Source organism: Halyomorpha halys, unplaced genomic scaffold (assembly GCF_000696795.3).
Source record: "Halyomorpha halys isolate HHAL.00 unplaced genomic scaffold, Hhal_1.1 Scaffold145.1, whole genome shotgun sequence".
NCBI classification, from domain to species: Eukaryota; Metazoa; Arthropoda; class Insecta; order Hemiptera; family Pentatomidae; genus Halyomorpha; species Halyomorpha halys.
This window is the reverse complement of record NW_027115461.1, coordinates 1,289,577-1,310,947: the sequence shown is the minus strand read 5'-3', so window position 1 is coordinate 1,310,947 and position 21,371 is coordinate 1,289,577. Positions and strand designations below refer to the sequence as shown.

The following is a 21,371-nucleotide window of genomic DNA, read 5'->3' as shown; positions in this document are numbered from 1 at the left end:
GTGTAGTAGTGGTGCGCCGTGTAGGAGTGATGGTCGTAGTATTACTTTGTAGATGAGAAAGAAAACAGTAAAGAACAGTTTATGTTATTCTTTGCTGACCTTGGGTGCCCCCCCGACAAACTTCTCCAATCATTAAAATACGGTCAACTATCTACACCTCATTATGAAATAAATAAATAATTCAAATTCTATAAATACGACTAGCACTGTCAATTTATTCTTTTAGTTGGTTTTTAATTTAAAAAAATACTAACTGCAACTTGTTTCTTTTTCTTTTTTTTTTTAATATTCTACTAGTCAATGTTTTTTTGTTATTCACCATTTTTAAGAGAACCATTGAGCCTAAACAATCTGAAATCGGTTTAAATAAAACCTAATGAAATTTACATCAAATTCGTTCTATATGGTTCCTCTCGTAGAAAGAATAATTTTTTCCGATATTTCACAAAATAAGATACAATTACGAGATTTGACTTTATAGAGAAATGGTCAATGTTTGGAGAGCTTTCTCGTGGAAAATAATCGACCTATATAACTCAATTTGGTTTCAAATTAAGGCAGATTCTATCAAATTAAAAAAAAAAAAAAAAAAAAAAAAAAATATGGCAAGCTATTCTACCAAGCGTTCTATCCCAAATATTTTGCACAAAAGCAACCTTTGCTGGAAAAAAACATTTTTTCTTTAATTAATCATTTGGAAGGAATCAAAATTTGACAAATGGAAAGTAAAAAAAGTTCGCATTAATCGCGTTTAACTATTTGTATTTGACAGTTTCTAGATGATTAAATATTAGATTCACGATAGTAGCTAAGTGCGTGCGAAAGGCAACCGGGTTCAAGTCCAGTCGTGGCAGATAATTATTTATTCTGTTCTATCAGGTAATGAATAGGGCCGAAAGTACATGAACAAAATTAAAAGCAAATAAATTGAAGGAAATATTGAAAAATATCCGAAGTTTATTAATCAAAGTAAAAAATAATTAATTGCAAAATAAGAACAAAAACAAATTACAAGGTTTAAATGAAGGATTAATATATTAAGTGATATCAATCATTGGGTTAATTCACCATTGGGCCGAAGATCTGGAAAATATTCCCTGAAATTTACATTTTCCTAAATAATTTGGGAACACTGATCTCTCTTATTAGTATTTATAAGCAATTTGGAAATAATAATCCCTTTGAATAATGTTTTACTACAATTTTCGCAAACTGAAGTTGGTTTTTAAATCTTCCAGCTTTTCAGGATTTCAAATTATAGAGGGAGGAGACACTCGTAATTACGTCCGTCGATACCACTACAACTATTTATTTAGAACTTTGAGACGTTCAGTAAAAAAGATGGTAACTGAATTTTTTTATTATACATCTAGATAATTGACCGTATAAATTTAAATATGTTATAAAGAAGAGGGTCAGGGTTGCGGTAAAAAAAACAAAAAACACAAATAGTTTACAACTATTTATTATCCGACGTTTCGCCCCACTCTGTAGGGCTTCCACAGAGCTGTTCAAGATGATAACATTCTTCATATTCGATTTTTTTATAAGTTGAAGTTTTTGCCAGCATATGGCCTGATATAAATAATTGAAAGAATCTTTTATGATTATTTATGTGTCAAAAGCGAATAATGCAGACTTTAGTTATGGTAATTGAAGACCGGTGCAAGGTAAAAAATTGTAATTAATAATCATTTTAACATTGTAAAAGTTTTCATTTTGTCAGTTACGTTTTTATGACCGAACGGCTCATTAATTATTGAACGGTTTCACTCACGTTTCGGTGTGTTCAATGGATCTCGGATATCTTTTTTTATTAACTTGGTTAATTTTATTCAATATGTCCTTTCAAATCTAATAATATATCGAAAAGAAATATAGTCACTAGTCAAAACAGAGTTTTAACAAACTCTTTATTTGTTCTATAATTTTATTTCATATTATTGTAATAAGCATAAATATTTATTTTAAAATAGGAATTTTTTTAAGAATATAAAGTAACGAAATTAAAAATCAAACACCTGATTCCGTAATCCAAACACAGGTGGCAGCACGGCCTTTGTTTCCCCACCAACTGCCGTTGCTTGGATCTAGCTAACTCAGGTTAACTCCCAGTGTTGTCATTGTATATCATTTACAATCTAACAGAGCCTTATATTATAGTTGTTATACATAGTTCTTAAAAATAAAACAAGGAATTATAAAATAAACTTAATTTAAATTTGAACTCAAAAGAATTTCAGCATTATTAGAAAAACTTTAATTAATTAACCATTATCAGAACAACATTGCTGGCAACTTCAGTTACTGTAGTTAATCGATTTAATAACAACGTAAATAATTTTAGGAATACTTAAAGAAGTTTGTCGGGGGGGTGCGGTCAGTAAAGAACAACATAAATAAACAAAACAATATTTATTTATTTTATGCCGACGTTTCGACTGGTTGAGTTAGCATCTTCCCGTCCCCTTTACACGCCACTATCCCTGATGAAGACCTGAAACTCAGGTCGAAACGTCGGCATAAAATAAATAAATATTGTTTTGTTTATTTATGTTGTTCTTTGCTGACCGCACCCCCCGACAAACTTCTTCAAGCATTAATCTACGGTCAACCATCTACATCTCATTCTCAATTTTAGGAATAACGTGTTAATAAAAGAAAACACACACAATGTTACTTCTAAAACATATAATTAAACATTTTTCTATCAAACGTTATTACATCAACTTTTGAAAAGAAAAGAATTTTTTGACAAATTAAAATTTTACACTGAAGGAAGATAGACCTTATGGTAATCAAGAAAGGTACAAAATAGTAAAAAATAATTAATTTATCAATATTTCTTATAATTTTGTAGGGATAAATGAGAATAAATTAAAAACTTTGTAAAATATGATAAAATAATTAAAATAGAAATAGCATTAAAAGTTATAAATACATAAAAAGAGCAAAGACAGTTAGTTAAGAAAATATAAATATAGATAAAATACCAATTAGTAACAAGTAAAATAATGAGTGATAGAAATGCTAGTGTAGAACTACAGTAATGAATAGTGAAATAATACTAGACAGAAGTAGTAACAAATATAGTAAAATTAAAAGAAAGGGTGGTGAAGTAAATGAGATAAAATTAAGGTGTAATAACAGACTATTTATTTATTATTTTTTACTAATTTGTACCTTTCTTGATCGGCATGCTGACTATCTTCCTTTAATCTATAACATAAGGTCAACCATTAATATTCCAATACAATTCTATACTATAAACTAGTTCAGTCTACTTCAAAATTTAAATTTTTTCTTGGCATATATCCAGGTAAGTTGTATTAATTTTTAAATAACAATGACCCAAAAGTGGATAAACTGACTTTTGATAGAAATTTCCTCAATTACTTCATTGTGTCATGGAGCAGATATGATATGAAATTTTTATTTGTGTTTTTATCAGGATGTTTCTTAAAGTAGTAAAAAAAAAAAAAAATACTATACCGAATTTTTTATGAAGAAATCAAAATTCTTTTAAAGAGACATCTGCAGAATGTGAAGAGGCAATAAGGAAGGCAGGGAACATAATTAATAAAAATAAAACAACATGATAATATCTAGGTATAATTCAGTAAATGGATTTCTTATGCGAGGAGGGTGTAGCTTTGAGAATGTGGAGAAATTCAAGTCCCTTGGTACAACAGTAATCAAATATAATAAAATGTAGGAAGATTATAAAGCAAGGATTGCAAAACAGAAGCAAATGTTACTAATCCTTAAAAAATTTAAAACATGTTCATTTTATTTTATAATTGCATAGCTAAAAATGATGTAAAATATGTGAAAATGTATATAAAAATGAGTAATGTAAATTAAGGAAAACAAAAAATTGTATGCAATCTTTTTATTTACTCTAATTTATTTTCTTAATTTATATACTTCACATTTTACATCATTTTTGTCATAACTTAGTTTACTTTTATTTCTACTATCTTTTTCAGCTCTGCAAAGTGGAGCTATAATAGTTCATTTACTGTTTGAATTATTCTGACTGCATCTGAACCATCTTCCTATCATCAATTACACACAGTCAATCAACGAGCATCCAAAAATATAGATAATATTCAGAATCTATTATCTATTTATTATATCATGTAAAAATATGTAATTAATATATGTTCGATCACGGATTGATTAATATGCTGTGTAATGTAGCAATCCGATGTATTTGGGCAGCATGAATGAATAAAGCATTTCTCTCTCTCTCTCTCTAAATTGTGTAAAGATGGCGGTCAAGAAAGGTACACAAAATAGAAGAAAAAATATTTATTTTTATTTATTACTTGTATAGTTTTTCTCCAATTTAGTATACCCTTTTTCAACCGCCACCAGGATTATCTTCCTATTATTACTTTCATATAATCAACTAATAATTTTCCAATATTATATTTTAAGTTTTCAATTTAGATAGTTTCAGGTACGTTTTTTTTTTTTTTTGCTTTTTTTCAATAAGGTTACAATTCCATTTATAAGGTCATGGTTAAGATAGGTCTGCCTTTTGAAATAAATTATATGTTTCTAATCTATCACAGTGTCGCACTGATAACTTAAGCCTGAAACTGGTCGATTTAGTCAAGCTAGTAAACAGAGAGGAGTATATGGTCTAGTTACTTCTTATTTTAATAAGACAGTCATCAACTTGTATTTCTGATAAGGCTATTAAAACCAAAGGAAGATTTAATTTAATTAAATTAAGAGGAGCTGTTTTTTTCTTTACAATATTTATTTATATACTCACATTTTCGGCTGATAAACCCTTCTTCAAGTATATATAAGTTTTTTATATGGAGCTGAGAATGTTAACCAATAAACATATAATGGATACAAAAAAATAATCCAATTTTATTAATAATCTACTTTGATCAGCCAACATTATAATCTAAAAATAAATAAAAGGAAGATGGTCCAGGTGCAGCCAAAAAAACTCAGTATTTATTGTGAGCCAATGTTTTGCTCCACTTTGCAGAGCTTCATCAGGGCTAAAAAAGAAACAAACAACTAAAATAATGTGACAAAGTAAGAGGATAGATAAATAAAATAAAAGTAAACTAAGGTATGGATTGCTAAATATATTTTAAAATATGTGACAATTTATGTAAAAAGTAAATAATAATAAGATATAGAGTGAAGTTTTCACTATACATTTTCACATACTTTAAATCATATTTAGCCACACCTTAGTTCAATTTTATTACATGTTATCTATTCTCTTTCTTCGTAACATAACTTTAGTTTTTTGTATCTTTTTTAGCACTGATGAAGCCCCGCAAAGTGGAGTGAAATGCTGGCTTATTATAAATAGTTTAATTAATATTTGAGTTTTTTTGACCGCACCTGGATCATTTTCCTTTCTTACATTACTCAAGTTCAATCAAGACATTCCAATAAAAATAAACAAATCTATTTAACAGATTTATTTTGCACCGATTACTGATGTGTTTAGTTAATCAGTTCTCCTTTAATTTTTTTTTTGGCTGCTACTTAAATGGTGAAATAGTAGTGTTTTTTCCTGTAACTCAGATGTATAAAACTATAAATCATGAATAAAATGTAAGGCAGAATAATTAATAACAAGGGTGAAAGAAAAATACAACAAAATCCCCTGTATCAGAGTAGTGGGGGTTAGATTCACATTTGTGTCAGCTAATATTTACTTCAGTTCTTTTTTTTTTTTTTAATACTAAGTCAAAGAGGATGGGAGCTTCTAAATGGATGCTGAGATGAAATGAAAAGTCTGCAAACTCCTTTTTTCAAGGACTCTTTCTGTAACTAAGTCGATATCTCATAACAAAAAACAAATTTCGACCTAGATTAAAGATGAATACATTAGTTTGATAAAAATGATTATAGGTAGTTACTGTCAAAATCCTTTTATAATTTAAATATAATGCAGTATGAGGCCATCCATCCATCCAAAATACAGGGAAGTCGAGAATCAGACACTTATACCAGACCCGTTTTTTAGACATAAATCGAACCAATTTCATAATTTTAAAGCTTTAAGGAAGAAAAAATAATCAAACACTAAAAAATAATAATTCCAATGTTAATATAAATTATCATTGTATCAGTTTTCAATTACAAATTGAAATGAATAATTACTAAAAAAAATAAATAATATTCTTCATTAAGTATTAAGTAAAATTAGATAATCGAGTAATCTAATATCATTTCTTAAGTAAACCAAACTAAAAGTGACAAAGGCTTTAAAAGTGTTAGACAAGACAAAGTGGTTGAAAAATCCTACTACGGCTTGACACTTTGGTGAGAGAAAGGACAAAAACATTAAAACAAAAATACGGTTAATGTTTAAAAACAAACAAAAAAGACTCTACCAAATAAATCAACAATCATTATCAGTTACTCACGATTCTAATTTTGAATCCATACCAGTCAAACTTGCACGAAAGGAAACCATAAGTCTGCCTTGATCTTCATCAGCACAGACAATATTTAGGTTGGCTAAAACATGAAAATATGTTACAAAGTTTACATTATCAATTTATTCAATTCTATATGCACATTCAAAGTGGTTGACATCACAAAATTACTATACTACCAATTTTAAGATACATTTTTAATTAAAAATTCAATGCAATTAAATTTTAAAAGAGATAATTTGATCAGTTGTTCATTAATATTTCATGCCAATATATTTTTAAAAGAACTGAGGTCAATTATTTTAATAAATGTATGTTTTTAACTATACAACAACAAAAGAGTAATTAAAAGAGCACATAGTGAAATTTAATCTCTACTCTTCATGCCCAACGATGATAAAATTACATACTCAGTCAACAACATTGTACAATATCCTCCAAATAATCAATATTGATAACATTGGTTGAGAAGGTTTCACATTGGTTATCATCATTCTTTTCTTTCCCTCAGAGACTAAAAACTTATAACTAATAAAAAAGTAAAATAATATTATATCAGCAACAATTTAAATTTAAGATATTTAAAACGGCTCAAAATTTTATACCCCTCATTATGATATACAAACAGACCAAACTGGTTTTCATCTTCTTGAATGTACTATATAGTACCTACTTACCCGACAAGCTTAAGCAATTTATTCATAAAATTAAAACTGTTTACCCCAACATGCCTTCAAATTAAATAGGGTACCAGTTCACAACTCGACCACTATATTACTCTGCACGGGGTGCAGTCAGCAAGTAAACAAAAATTTATTCATTGGTGCCGACGTTTCGAGTTGAATTTCAGGTCTTCATCAGAGAGTAAAGAAAGAGAGATAGAGAGAATTAAGATCGAAACGTCGGCACGAATAAATATATTTTTATTATATGTTTACCTCACCCCCCGACCATCTTCAGCACATATTAATCTACGGTCAACTATCAATACCCCAAAAGAGACATTGCACTAGATCCTTACTGGTCGGTATCTCATTTACAAGAGTAAGCGTCAGTTGGACTGATAGTCTTTCTATCACAGCGCTGCTGATTCTCTCGACCAAAAAATATCCGCTCAACGTCTTGAAAATACAAGTTTTATTTGACAAATACCCACCACGCTAGAATAGGTTGGTCACCTCTAAAAAAAATAATAACTTACTAGTAATAGAATTAATAGAATTATTTAAAAAAAAAAAAAAAAAACTAGTTAAAGATTAGAGCGACACTGCACTAGCGCTCTATACATTGGATAAATCCATTTTACCCGAATTCCCCAATCTCCGCTACTGTAAAAAACATCCGAAAATTGGATAAAAATAACCGCATCCGCATGTAATCATTATTTGAATCCACAATTCAATTCAGTTTGGCTTTTGAATAATGACTGTCATTCAGAACAACCTATTAGAGGTCCCTTTAGGCACGACAAAATTTTGTTCGAGTTTTATATGTCTTTATGTTGAAAATGGTTTATGATCAAAACCTTAAGACTTATTATTGTTAAATAAATACTTTCTATTAAAATTAACACTACAATGAAGTGATCTCAATCCGTTTATCACAAATGGCAAATGTGAAATTTACTAACCCCGCATTGGTCATTGTATGATATTTCAATGTTTAATGTTCCATTTTATTGTTATTACTGGAACTATTTTTCTTTCAAGTGAAGGAGGGCAGCGTTTCAGTTTAGTTTTCTGTCACTTTTCGATGTGATATTTTAAATGTACGGAGGTTTTTTTGCTCCAAGCTTCAGCAAAGATAAACACCTAAGAAATATTACCTTTGGAAAACAGATTATAGCTACCTTAAGTTAGCATACCAACTGGAGACTTAAATCCGGAAGATGAATATCATGAAACAATTCATTAGTCTTATATTTTGTCTATCCTGCAATCCACAATATGCCAGATAGTTACAATCAAAAAGAGGGAAAATTTGGAAGAAGTTAAAAACTAACGAATTTCTGGAGGCATCACTGGTGTAGCAAGAAGTACTGAGGTCGGTAGCGACATCGTTGAAGGGACTTCTTTGTCTCATTAAAAGGAATATTACATAAAATTTCTATTTTTTTATCCGATTTTCATTCCATACTTATGTTATGTCTAGCACTTTATAAATCCTCAGAAATATTCCAAGAGGAAAAAAAATCCCGAATCGGAGATAATTGCCTTTCCAGTTTCTGCGTCCTGGTGTTTTAAGAACTGTTGTCATAATCTGGGATACATTGCTGTTTCAGAGCAGGATTTCATAAATGGTGGCTCCAATGTTTCTAACAGACGAGTGGAAGTAAATAGATCGACATGTTAGATAAAAGAAACATGGTTTCTACCTCTATGGAACAAAAAGTTACTAACGAAGTTATTATTGTTGTGATTGACCTTCTTGAACGAAACTACGAACGCTCGTCGGCTCCTTTCAAATGGACCTGTCAAGTTCTAGAAGGCAAAGTTGAATATAAGTTTACGTTTGCTTACTTTGTTTATGTTTGATTACATATGAAATTAGGCTGGCTCAGTGTTTTATATTGGACGAAATTGGTTAGACGAGATTTCTTCTAATTTTTAGACTTAAATTAAGTTTAAGTTAACTTAAATTAGGTTCTGTAGGTTTCCTCTTTGTATGTTATCTCCAAAAACCGACTGTTGTTTTCATTGACATTTAACTTAGTATTGGCTTGAAGAGAGCATATCATGAGATTAATATCCAGCAGTTTGAATTTTAAATATGATACAATATAATATTATTAAATTTGGTTAGTGCACCTAATGTTTCAGGAATTATGCCAAAGCCGGTGTAGTCTTTATTCCAAAGTAGAGATTTAAGTATTTTTTGTTTTATCACATAAAATAAGTTACATGGATAAACAAAGCTGATTTTAGATCTTTTGATACCTAAGACAAAAAAAATGAAAGTATGTGTTATAGATTTTTCTAAATTTGTTGAATTGAAATTAGCACTTAGTTAAAAATTTTAAATTTTAGTGTCGATGCAATTCAAATCTAGATATGTTTTGTAGATTTTCATAATTATATAAATTTTGTTACCTTATTACTTTCTAGCGTAAAAATTGCACTGCCGAAAAAATATACTAAAGAAGAGTTGAAAGAAAGAAAAAGGCTTGCTGAAAAGCTCCGGAGGGAAAGCGGTAGAATGATCCAATTTAGAAGGAAGTAGACAGGATTAAAGAAAAAATACGCCACAATGAGCAGAAAATAATAGGACAGTGGAAACTCAAGCACGAAGAAAAAAGTGGAGGGAACAAAGAAAGCGTTCCTATTATCGGAATAAAGGCATATCAGAGGAGAAAAGTTTTGATGGTTATGGTAATTGTATATTGAATGAGCTTTACTCTACTAGCTACAACCAGTAAGTACAAATAATAAAATCTATAAAAAGAAGATGGTCCGGTTGTGGTAAAAAGAACTTAAATAGTAATTGTTTATTGTGAGCCAACGTTTCACCCCACTTTGCAGGGCTTCATCAGGGTTAAAAAAGATACAAATAAAATAATATAACAAATTCAGAGAATAGATAACATAAACCCTGCAAAGTAGGTGCTTACATGATAGGATTAAGCTCAAGAAACTTGTGCTTATCCCCATTCAGTAAGCCATGACAAAGTCCTGCATAGTGGGGCAAAACATTGAATCACTATAAATAGTTTTATTACTATTTGAGTTCTTTTTACTGCATCTGAGCCATCTTTGTTTTATATACTATTCACGGTCATTAAACAATTTTCTAAATACTATAATCATATTATTAACAAGCTTTCACAAGTATATATCTTTAGTTTATATTTTATATATATCATTATTGTTGTAGTTTTATTTAACATAACCTGCATGTGTTGTTGAAATTGTCCAAATTATTATTATTCTTAAAGGACCAAGTGTTGCAGAATAAAAATTGACTCCTGGTTAATTGAGTTAAGTAAAAACAAGTATTTGCTCTAACTATCCTTTTATCATACCATAGTTCTCCAGTAATCATTCTGCTTTCTTGGAATTCCACATTTTTTGATTTATTTATTATTTTGATCCCTAGTAAAGTTTCAAATATTGTATTTAGTTGGATTAAGTATAATGAGCCACATATTATATATCTATATATAAATTAATTAAAATTATTCTCTATCTAACTTAGTTTTATGTTATATTTTAACTTAGGAGATGTATGCTCACATAATATGGTGATATAATGTTCTTTCCTATTTCTTAATTTCAATATTACTTTTTCACATATAATCTTTATCTTCTTATGATATTTAGAGTATACATTTTCTTTCAACTCTATTTATATCTCTGTATTTTTTTATTGTTAGTTATTTTCTAATGATTATGTAATTTGTTTTACTTATTATGGTTGCTATCTAGTTTTTCGTTATAAGGCGTAATGAAGGCTTGTAATTCTGGTCAAAACATTGGCACAGATAGATAAGTTTTTGTTTATTTGTGTACTTCATTGACCACACCACCATTTTCTCATTTATATATATCCATGGTTATTTATATTAACTCATCATCAAAAAAAAAAAAAAACTATTAGTACCAAATACCTGATTCAGTCATATTACTACACCTTTGAATATGTAAGGTTATTAAATATATTTTCCAGTCGTACTGATTATTTTAGTTTGTAACTGCAACGTATTACTAATTTTGTCATCTGTTTTCTTTTTCAGGTATGAATAGCTCTAGTGATTTTACTGAAGAAGAGAAGACTGATGAAACTGAGCCTACTTGTAAGTTCCTATCGATAGATTTTCAAGAACTAGTTCATAACTGTCACTCCAATATGGTAGTAAGTCAGTTATAATCTTGCACCATTAAGTGATTTGTATAATTGTCTGAAATCCATTGATAAAGATCCGTTGTGGGATATGTTTATCATTTTTGAGCAACTGGAAGGCAACAGCTGAATTCTAATTAATGTAGCATCAGGGCTAAAATAATATAATAATAATAATAGAATAAGACGATACAGTGTACGTGAAGCTAATTCAAGAGTATAAAAGTGACTTTTAAATAAAAAATAATGAGGCAGTTAAAGATGAATAACAAAAAGACATATTAACTAACATAGTAATGAGAAATGAACTAATAAAAAAAGATTATATATTATCAAACAGATTTTTTTTTTTTTTTTTGCTCAAGTCCTTGAGGACTTATACAGCCCCAGAGTAAGAATGTCAAGGTTCGTTTCTCGGGGGTGCCACAAAATTAATATTGACCAGCCCAGGTGGGACCCTCACACCAGCCCGTTCAGCTATCAGGTCCTCAACCAATACGATATATTTATATCTTATTTATTATTATTTATATAACTAATAAATAAGATAACCTATAGAATGTATAGAAAATATAGATAAACTATAGAAATGTAATGTCGGGAAAAAAATCATTGTTAAGATAATAGTTGACTAATAAGTAACTTAGTATAACAAGGTAAATAAATATATAATGTTGGAGAGAGCAATGTAAAATACGTAAACGGTTGATTGATAGATGAGGATTATATAAACTAAGATTAAAACAAATTAACAATACCATAAAAAATAATATATCAATAATTATGTATAAACAAACAAACCTACAATAATAGAACATTACTTACAAGTGAGTTCATGTTCACATGACATTTGTGTACTGTTACAAATTTTTTATTATAACCTTTGAGAATATTACATAGTTTTGAGTGTTTATAAGCAAGTAGGATTATGGGAGGTGGTTGTGAATTTTTGAAGGGAGATACAGGTTTTATGGTGATTTTAATAACATGACGGTGATTTTTTGACCAATAAAGTGGTATACAATGAAAGCAGGCCTGCTGCAAAGTGTTACGAATAATGGAAAAAAAAATTCGAATTTTGATTTATTTTTTATATTCAAGTTTTAACCATCTTGTTACATTAAGGGAATATTTAAAGAATTGATGAAGGGTTTACTGCTAAAAGGAGGTAGCTCCATTCTATTGCTGTTGGGACATCAACAAACGCTATCTTGTGCTAAAAAAAATAAACACTTTTGTTTGGTACAAGAAGAAATATATACTGTTCGAATATGTAAACTTCATAATTGAAAGTAAGCAATATCAATATTTTTATATAACTTAAAATTTGAATTTTTTAAACTTTTTTTTTCTTTCCCCAAAACTGGAAAAATTGGAGCTGCTTCCTTTTTTGCAGCCTACCCTACAATTGGAATAGTATAAAAACATTAAATATATTAAGGAGATTGTCAATGCTGTGATCAAGAAAAAAAAAAAAATTATGAGAGATAGTTGACCGTGGATGACTTGTACGAGGAGAAGATGGTTGTGGGTGCGGTCAAAATGAAGCACAAATAAGTTGATGTAACTTATTTAATTGTGCCAACGTTTCGGCTAGAGTTTCTAGCCTTCATCAGGGCTAAGAACAGAACAAGATAACAACCAATGAATATAGAAAAGGAAAAAGAAAACATAAACAGAATGACATAAAGTGAATAGTTTTAGAGAATGGAATTAATAAAATGAAGTGATGAGAGAAGTGGAAAATAAAATGTATACATAGCTAATTGAATAATTAAGTAAAAAAAATAAAAATTTGAAGTTATATAATGCAAAGGAATATGAATATTTTTGTTTATTAATAATTTAAAAATTAAAATTGAGAGAAAAAAAAGAAAATTGAGAGAAAGAAACATTTATGTAACCATAATAATAATAAATATTATAATAAATAATAAATTTTTTTTTTTTCTTTTTCTTTCCATATTTCAAATTTTAAATTATTAATAACTAATATATTCATACTTCTTTGCATTATATAACTTCATTTTTATATTATTTCCTTAATTATGTTATTTTACCTACTTTTCAATTACCCATGTATACATTTTATTTTCCACTTCTCTCATCACTTCATTTTATTAATTCCATTCTGTAAAACTATTCACTTTATGTCATTCTGTTTATATTTTATTTTCTATACTTATTGGTTGTTATCCTGTTCTGTTCTTAGCCCTGATGATGGCTAGAAACTCTAGCCGAAACGTTGGGACAATTAAATAAGTTATATCAACTTATTTAAATTTGTATTTAATTTGTGTTTCATTTTGACCGCAACCACAACTTCTCCTCGTACAAAAAAAAAAAAAATAGTTCTCAGCTATTTATTTCCCTATTTTTCAACCTGCAATGTAGATCTTCATCAGAACTAGAAATAAAAAGATTTTAAGAAAGTAAATTTAAATTCAGAGTGATTTAGTGATTTCACTCTTACTTTTCATACTTCTGACTCCAACTTATTCCTTACAAGAACAGAAACTTTTATTATCTACATCCGTCTGTTGAAGTCTGTTCACTTGCATCAGGATTATTGCATTGGGTTTCCGATCTTATAATGTTTACTTTTAATAGAGTTTCTACTCAAACTGATTATTTACCATCTTTTCTTTTCCTTTTTTAGGTATAAATAATTTGAGTATTTTTATAAAAGAAAAAAAGGCAGATGAAACTGAGTATGATAGTAAGTTTTCCATTTGTTTTTAAATTTGTATTAAAATCATTCTTTTAGTTTTTTTTAAATTTAAATTACAGTTAAAATTTATTATAGAAGAAGGAGATCCTAGTTTGTTTAATATTATTATTTTTTTATATCTTACTTGGTATTAGTTTTCAGTCATTTATATTTTGTTTACAAAACCTATGTTAACAGCAATGTTTACTTATAAAGCAATTTTTCCTTGAACTGGTTATTTATCATCTCTTATTTTCTTTTTTAGATACAAGTAACTCCAGTATTTCAATAAATGAAGTTGAGCTTGATTGTAAGTTTTCAATTTTATTTATTCTTAATAATAAAATTTGTAGTATTTAATTTCTGTTATATCAGCTGTGGTTTGACCCTGGAGTCAGGAGACTCTCTTGGGATACATCCCGCCTCTATAATATGGGTACTAGAGTGGTCCTTAAACAAGGATAAAAAAAAATTCATCTTTTTTAGATGAATCAATGAAGTTTTGATCTATTATGTGAAAAATAGTTACTGTATTTTTAGGAGGATTTTTAGACCTTTCTTTAAAGGTTGCTATCACCATTTAAATTTTATTTTATTTTTTATTTTTAACAGAATAGTCATACCCTATGTCTTACTTTCATGACTTTTTGAATTAGTAATACCAACTAAATACTCTATAAATATATATTTTTTAACATACTTTCTAAATGAATAGTTTTTAGTATTGATTTAATGCTTAAATTTTACACTGTTTGTTTTGGGTCCCAAAAATGCTCAGATTTAGAATAGATTGTTATGTGTGTATATATGTATATATATATATATATATATATATATATATATATATATATATATATTCATAATGATGAGAGATAGTTGACCGTGGATAAATTATATAAGGAGAAGATGGTTCGAGGAGGGAGGGGGGTGCGATCAAAATATAACACAAATAAGTTGAAATAACTTATTTAATAGTGCCAATGTTTCGGCCAGAATTTCCAGCCTTCATCAGGGCTAAGAACAAAGAACAAGATAACAACCAATGAATACAAAAAATAAAATATGAACGGAATGACATAAAGGAAATAATTGTACAGAATGAAATTAATAAAATTAAAGTGATGAAAGAAGTGGAAAATAAAATGAACATGTTGGTTATTGAATAATTAAGTAAAAATTACATAATTGAGGAAAAAAAAAAAGAAAAGGAAGATAGGAAAAAAATAAATGCCTAAAAAGCACGTGTTCGAAGCAAATCTGACAGCCAAATGTATTCCGCGCCATGAACGGCCAGATTTATAATTTAAAAAATACGTTACAAAGATGACAAGGTGTTTTGGAGGAAACGTTACAAGTGGGTAAAAAATAAAAAATAAATAGTAGAAAATATTTAAAAGAGGGAGGAAAGTGTGTAAGAGGGTGACAACAAATGGTTTTATAAAATGTTAAAAAATACGTTACAAGGATGAAGTAGTTACCAGACGATGACAATGCGTTATAAGTATTTGCGGATATGTTAACGATAAGTTGTGCTTGTTGTTTTTTAAATTGATGGAAGAAGGTTCTAACTGGATATAGAAGCTTTCAGATATGAGCCTTTTGTCATCGTTACAAACTGTATAGACGTTTTTTCAAAATCGAAGGAATGATTTAAAGAAAGTGAATGTTCCGAAAGTTTTGCGGCATAATGATTATGTGAGGAAACAGAATATTTGTGTTATATTTTGACTGCACCCCCCAACCATCTTCTCCTCATATAAAACTATTCATGTAAAAAATATATTTATAATAACACACAAATAATCAGAAACTTATAGGTCCAGGCAGTTTTAACCATACTTATATATTTAGAAAAAGTTTTGTTTAATTTTGTCCAAATCTGAAGGGAAGTTGGGGTATTAGTCATTGTATTGGTGTTAACATTTTCTGATATAAATTGTAGCAAATTTCATCCACTTCTTTTGCCTATGGATGTAAAAATGTATTTTCCTTGGCATACCTATATTTCAAAAACTGCTGGGCCAATATGGCTCTATAAAAATGGTAGTATAAAAATGGTATAGTTAAAGTTTATCTATTGCATTAGCTTATCCATGTGAAAAAACTAATGTTTTGGTAAATCTATGGTTTTTACTTTCAGTTAGTTATGTAAGCAATATATAGTAAGGGAAAGTATTATGATAGTGCCAAATTTTAAATTTGAGTGTTCGACCGAAATATACGTTTTGACGTACAAAAACTATAGTCTCGCACAATGGTCTGCATTTCTGTGAACTATCTCAAAAATGGAAAAATGGTACGTTGCTGGAATCACATATTTGAGGTGGTTATATACCTGGGATGTGACAACAACCTTTTTTTCTAAAATCGACCTATGGGAAGTGCGACTTTATAGAATCGATTTTTCAGATTTTTTAGATTTTCTCGAAAACGGCTAAAATGATTTTGATTTAACTCGGTGAATCAATGAGAAATCAAGTGCTGTTTAATATGAGATAGGTTTTATCCTCATAGAAGTAGATTAGCAGGGCTTAAATGCTGAATTTTCAAAAAAACCCACTGTATATTACCTTTATTTTTGTTTATTTAAAAAAAATTAACAGAATGATATACAATGTCAAAATACAAAATATTGAAGAATTTTATGAATAACTAGCAGAAAAAAAGAAAAATAGATTAATCCGTTTCCAATAAAAAATCGCCAGATCGTATGACTCTTCGTTATATTTTGTTAAACTGCTGTATTCCTGGCAGGAAAAAATTTATATTTGTTATTTCTATCCTGAGAAAGCCTAAAATACAATCTTTTGTAGCTCTGGTCTTAAGATTATTTTTTTATATTCGAAAATTACAAAAATAGTGATAACTTCAACACGACCTCATTGATTTATACTTGGGGGACGTAAGTAAGTTAGTAAGTGAGAGTTGTGTGATGCACACATCTCACCAGATTTTTGACCATATATACATAGATTTTATTCCCAAATGACAAATAATTAAACTTAAAATTTAGGTAATTATATACCCAACAAAAATATGAAGAGAAAAAAGGTAATTTCCCAAAAAAGTTTTTAAATTTCATATTTGATTTAAAGAATACTAAATTCTATAATTTATAAATAAAGAGTTATTTATTAATTTATACAGGATCAAGATATTGGTAAAAATAAGTTTATGCTTTAAATTAAATAATCAATGGTTTTTGTTGCAGCTCAGATAATCCTTATCAAAGAGGAAGAACAACAGATGGATTGTGGTAAGCAAATTTTGAATCAAAATCATCTTATTTTAAATAATTTCATGAAATTTTAGATCATTTATTTTTGATGAAAAACGATAAACTATTATTTTCTTATTTTCAGATGGGTTTATCTTTATGAACCAAGAGGCAGAACTTCTTGTCCCAGATCATAGTAAAAAATATTTATTTCATTAAATCCAGTTTGTGAACATGTGTTTTTTTATTATATTTCTCTATGAAAATCTTTCATTATCTAAAACTATTTGTTTATTAAACCATGGTCTTTGTTGTAATTTGTCTATTATGCAGGATCTACATGTTTGCCACTTGCCACAAATCAAACACTTGTATAAATGCTTGGTAAACAACAAAAGCAACAAACATCAGTATTCACAAACTTGTATTGTACTTTTTGAATTGTTTCTGCTATTACATTCAATTTGCTCTATTTTCATTATAAAAAGGAACAAAATTAAGTTAGATGAAATGAAAAGAAACATAAATATCAACAATGTAGTGCCGTGTACAGGGTTTCAGCAGTTCTAAGGCTCACCAGAGGTTCCCCGTACACGTTTATATTTAATTTATTCATGTATTGTATGTATTTTTATTATGTATCTCTATCAGTTGCTGATGGAAACCGACTGAAAAATGTATGCTATGTACTTGACTCTAGCACTAGATACCATAGATCCCCTTGTCATATATGGTGGATATGAATATTTATAATTAATCATTGGAGTTCTTCTCTAACGGTATCATGTTTACCAATTTACTATGCTATTATTATGAGGTGGCATGGAGGGATTGTTAATTATAAAATACAGTCTTGGTTGCATATTTTATATTAACTATCATATATACATAAGCAAGAATAATATGAGAGAGTGTGGTAAATATATTTCCTTAAACTTTAATTATTATATTATCAATTGAGAAGTACCAGTTGAAATCTTTGTTATTTATATTGACTCTAAGTTTACCAATCCATTCAAAATACAATTGAAGGGCGCTTATCTTAGTGTATCTGTCATCTTGGTAGTAGCTGCGGCAGCGTGTCCATATTCTGCTCCCTGCTCTAGCTTGGCAGGGGACCTCCCTTCCTCGTCCAGCTGTGACTTCCTCCTACTCTCTCCAACTTGATCTTCGACTCCTGTCTTCTTCTGTCCAACTCCTCTAACACTGCCTTCTTCTCTCCAACTGATCCCTCCTTCGTCCATCATCCTCTTTTTACTCCTTTACTCCCCACTTCCGATCTCTATTTTCCTCATTGGTCCATTTACGCTCCCACTCTCTTTTATTTATCGTCAAGAGGGGGTGGGCAAGTCATCGTCCTCTCGGTTTCTTGGCGGTATATCTTTCCCTTTGAACCTTGGCCCTGGGCAATTAGTTCTCTATGTCCTAGAGATAAGGCCTGGTCGAGAGAAACGCAGGTGTCTCTCTTATCTTTACTTCAAAGTGGCCTCGGTTACTCTGGTTAACAATCTCGGCCTTTGTGCCCAGGAGTGAGAAAAGGTCTGCCTAGGTACCTCCGAGATCCCAGCTAGTATCTATGTATATAAATATATTACTTTTAATATGTTTTGCCCCCTGGGTTAATGGCTCTGGCGGTTCCTTTGGTATGACCCCTTATCAGGTATGACATGCCGACAAAAGAACTTACTTTAGATTAAAATTTCTAGCTGGTGCCCCTCATACATATCAGTAGGTTGTAAAAGGTATTACATAACCTATAAATTCAATCTATGTTCTGTAATTTTTATCAGAAACTTAGTAACTAAATAACCAAGGCACATAATGTCTTCATAAATATACATATTTGTGCTAAGTTAAATAAATCACCAAAGTTAATTAACAAGATTTAAAACAATTTATTTACACCAAATCGCTGGAATTTTAAAATGTATAATGTTAAGCAAGAGTTAATCATTGAATCCAAAGGTTGGGGAAATTCTTTTGGATTTATAATACAAATTAAAAATACAAAAGATAATATATAATTAATATTTTATAAGATAAAAGATAATATTATTCTTTGTTTTCAGTACCCACAATTCATTTTGAGCAAGAGGATGGAGAGCAGATTTATTACGGTATGGTGAGCCTTTATTTTAAAATTAAAGTAGTCATTATTTCATAAGGAAACTGTATTTTTATTTTATAGCCGAGTGTATATTTTAAATTAGAAAAACCATATTCTAACTCATACATACCTCTTCATTTTATTTGACCTTAATTATATTATTCCCGACCTAAATGATTTCATATTTAGTCAACTGTCACTTCTACATAGTCATTTTAAAGTATGTATTTTTATCAATTCTGTTCATTGAATAGACTTCTTAATTTTATATTGCTATTGCAAATACAAGTTTTCCCTGATTTTCCTTATAGTTTGAATGTAATAGGGGAAAAAAGATGGATTTCTGATGAGTATTCACTAAGAATACTAGTGTTATATTAATAGCATAATTTGTTTTAGTTCTTTGTCACTTTTTTTTTTTATTATTATAATCGTTATGTGCTTACAGGTATTTTGGTTTCTCCCAAAAAATCAGAAGAATCAAGCGAGAGGCCTCTTAATTGTCCTGATTTTGATTTTCAAGCAGAAACAATGAATAATTTAAAAAGACAAATAACCTATGATCATATTGGTGAAAACTCTCATAAATGTCCTAAATATAAAGGAATGGTAATTAATGATTTAAAATCACCTATAAAGTACCATCATAGAGGTAACAAGCCTCACAAGTGTCCTTATTGTGACTATAAAAGTGTAACAATTGGTAATTTGAAAAGGCATTTAAAATATCGACATATTGGTGTAAAGTCTCATAAATGTCCCCACTGTGACTATAAAGCTATGGCAATTAATGATTTAAAAAAACACATTAAGTATCGTCATACAGATGATAAGCCACACAATTGTCCTCATTGTGGCTATAAAGCGGTAACTGTTAGTAATTTAAATAGACATATAAAGCATCGTCATACAAGTGAAAGGGATCATCATTGTAGTCAATGTGACTATAAATCAGCTACAATCACTAATTTGAAAAGACATATAGCCACCCGGCATAAAGGTGAGGAAATTTATCTCTAACCTCATTATGATTTATAAAACTTCCGTCAATTTCAATTTTACAAGACAAGTAAAAGTCTGTCACTAGGTTAGAAAGCCTCAAGTGTCCTTATTGTTAATACCGAGCAGCAGAAATCAATAGTTTAAAAAATATGTAGTCACCCTGCATACATATGAAATACCTCAATAATGTTCTCATTGTGACTATAAAGGAGTAGAAATTTGTAATTTAAAAAAATTATTTAAATCTCCATCACGCAGGCAAGATTCTTTATTATGACTGATATGTATTGACTACCATTTTAATAAGACATGTAGAAACCTGCTATTCAAGCGAGAAGCCTCATTAATGTGCTTATTTTAATTATAGAACTGTAAGTATTGTACTTTGAGTAAGCATACTTTTGAGAAACTTATTCAATGCTTTGCGAATACAATGTAATGAACATAATTAAATTAAAACAACATATAATTGCCTGTCATTGATGACTTCTAAAAGAAAGACTAATATTATTATGGTATAATATATTATTATTAATATTACATTATTTTTTGTGAATAGAATTGTTTCTTTATTTCCTTTCCTGTAGAATTAATAGTTTCTTGACCTAATTGACTACGCTTTACTTTCAAACTATAGACAGTGGACAGCAGAGAGGATTTGGAGAGAGAAATAATTTTCCAGTATAAAGAAATGAAGAAGGATGATGAAGAAATAAGGAGAGTGGGAGATGTTGTTCCCAGAAAAATTAGGGTATGTGGAAGAGAGGGTGGAGGACATTTTGAGCAGTTACTGTTAAAATTTGTAATTATCATCTATCAGTTGGTTCAGAGTTTATTAATATTTTAGGGATCCACTCCTTACTAAGCCCTATAACCTTATTATTATTATTATTATTGTTATTAATTATCATCTATAAAATAAGAAAAATAATTAATTGTATTTATTTAGATAAAAATCAAGACAATTGATAATTAAATAAGATTCTCTTTTCCTGCTTTTTTTTTTTTTTTTTTTTTTTTTTTTTTTTTTTTTTTTTTTGACCGGGTAAGGTTGGCTTGTTTTGCGGGTAA

At 29.1% G+C, this 21,371-nt stretch overlaps 2 protein-coding genes across 16 annotated transcripts in view; one reads left to right on the top strand and one right to left on the bottom strand.

Moving 5' to 3' along the window:
• The window catches only part of Klc (kinesin light chain), a 166,950-nt gene extending 160,043 nt beyond the window's left edge, over positions 1 to 6,907 (bottom strand). For all 12 annotated transcript variants that reach the window (XM_014417030.2, XM_014417032.2, XM_014417031.2 and 9 more), the window contains exons 1-2: positions 6,839 to 6,907; positions 6,417 to 6,510 (exon numbers count right to left, since the gene is read on the bottom strand). In XM_014417030.2, coding sequence (XP_014272516.1) covers positions 6,417 to 6,466 — 50 coding nt within the window. In that variant the 5' untranslated portion in view covers positions 6,467 to 6,510; positions 6,839 to 6,907. The remainder of the gene's footprint in view (positions 1 to 6,416; positions 6,511 to 6,838) is intronic.
• A 1,932-nt stretch (positions 6,908 to 8,839) lies between these two features.
• LOC106678518 (zinc finger autosomal protein) lies at positions 8,840 to 21,070 on the top strand. Of its 4 annotated transcripts, none has more exons than XM_067052502.1 (9): positions 8,840 to 9,010; positions 9,533 to 9,796; positions 11,158 to 11,217; positions 13,924 to 13,983; positions 14,240 to 14,284; positions 17,186 to 17,230; positions 17,337 to 17,387; positions 19,261 to 19,308; positions 19,747 to 21,070. In XM_067052502.1, the coding sequence occupies exons 3-9, from the start codon at positions 11,160 to 11,162 to the stop codon at positions 20,316 to 20,318; spliced, it is 879 nt and encodes a 292-aa protein (XP_066908603.1). In that variant the 5' UTR covers positions 8,840 to 9,010; positions 9,533 to 9,796; positions 11,158 to 11,159; the 3' UTR covers positions 20,319 to 21,070. The 4 variants fall into 4 exon arrangements, with proteins under 4 accessions (XP_066908603.1, XP_014272551.2, XP_066908604.1 ...); XM_014417065.2 differs by having other exon boundaries at positions 8,841 to 9,010; positions 9,533 to 9,839; positions 19,747 to 21,068; XM_067052503.1 differs by having other exon boundaries at positions 8,842 to 9,010; positions 9,533 to 9,839; positions 19,261 to 19,313; positions 19,747 to 20,724.
• The last annotated feature ends 301 nt before the right edge of the window (positions 21,071 to 21,371 follow it).

What these genes read in the sequence shown, in the direction of transcription:
- LOC106678518 (XM_014417065.2), top strand. Translation starts at nt 9,812, where the DNA reads ATGAGCTTTACTCTACTAGCTACAACCA. An exon ending in TACTCTACTAGCTACAACCA is followed by an intron (nt 9,840 to 11,157) that starts GTAAGTACAAAT and finishes TTTCTTTTTCAG; the next exon opens with GTATGAATAGCTCTAGTGAT. An exon ending in AGATGAAACTGAGTATGATA is followed by an intron (nt 13,984 to 14,239) that starts GTAAGTTTTCCA and finishes TTTCTTTTTTAG; the next exon opens with ATACAAGTAACTCCAGTATT.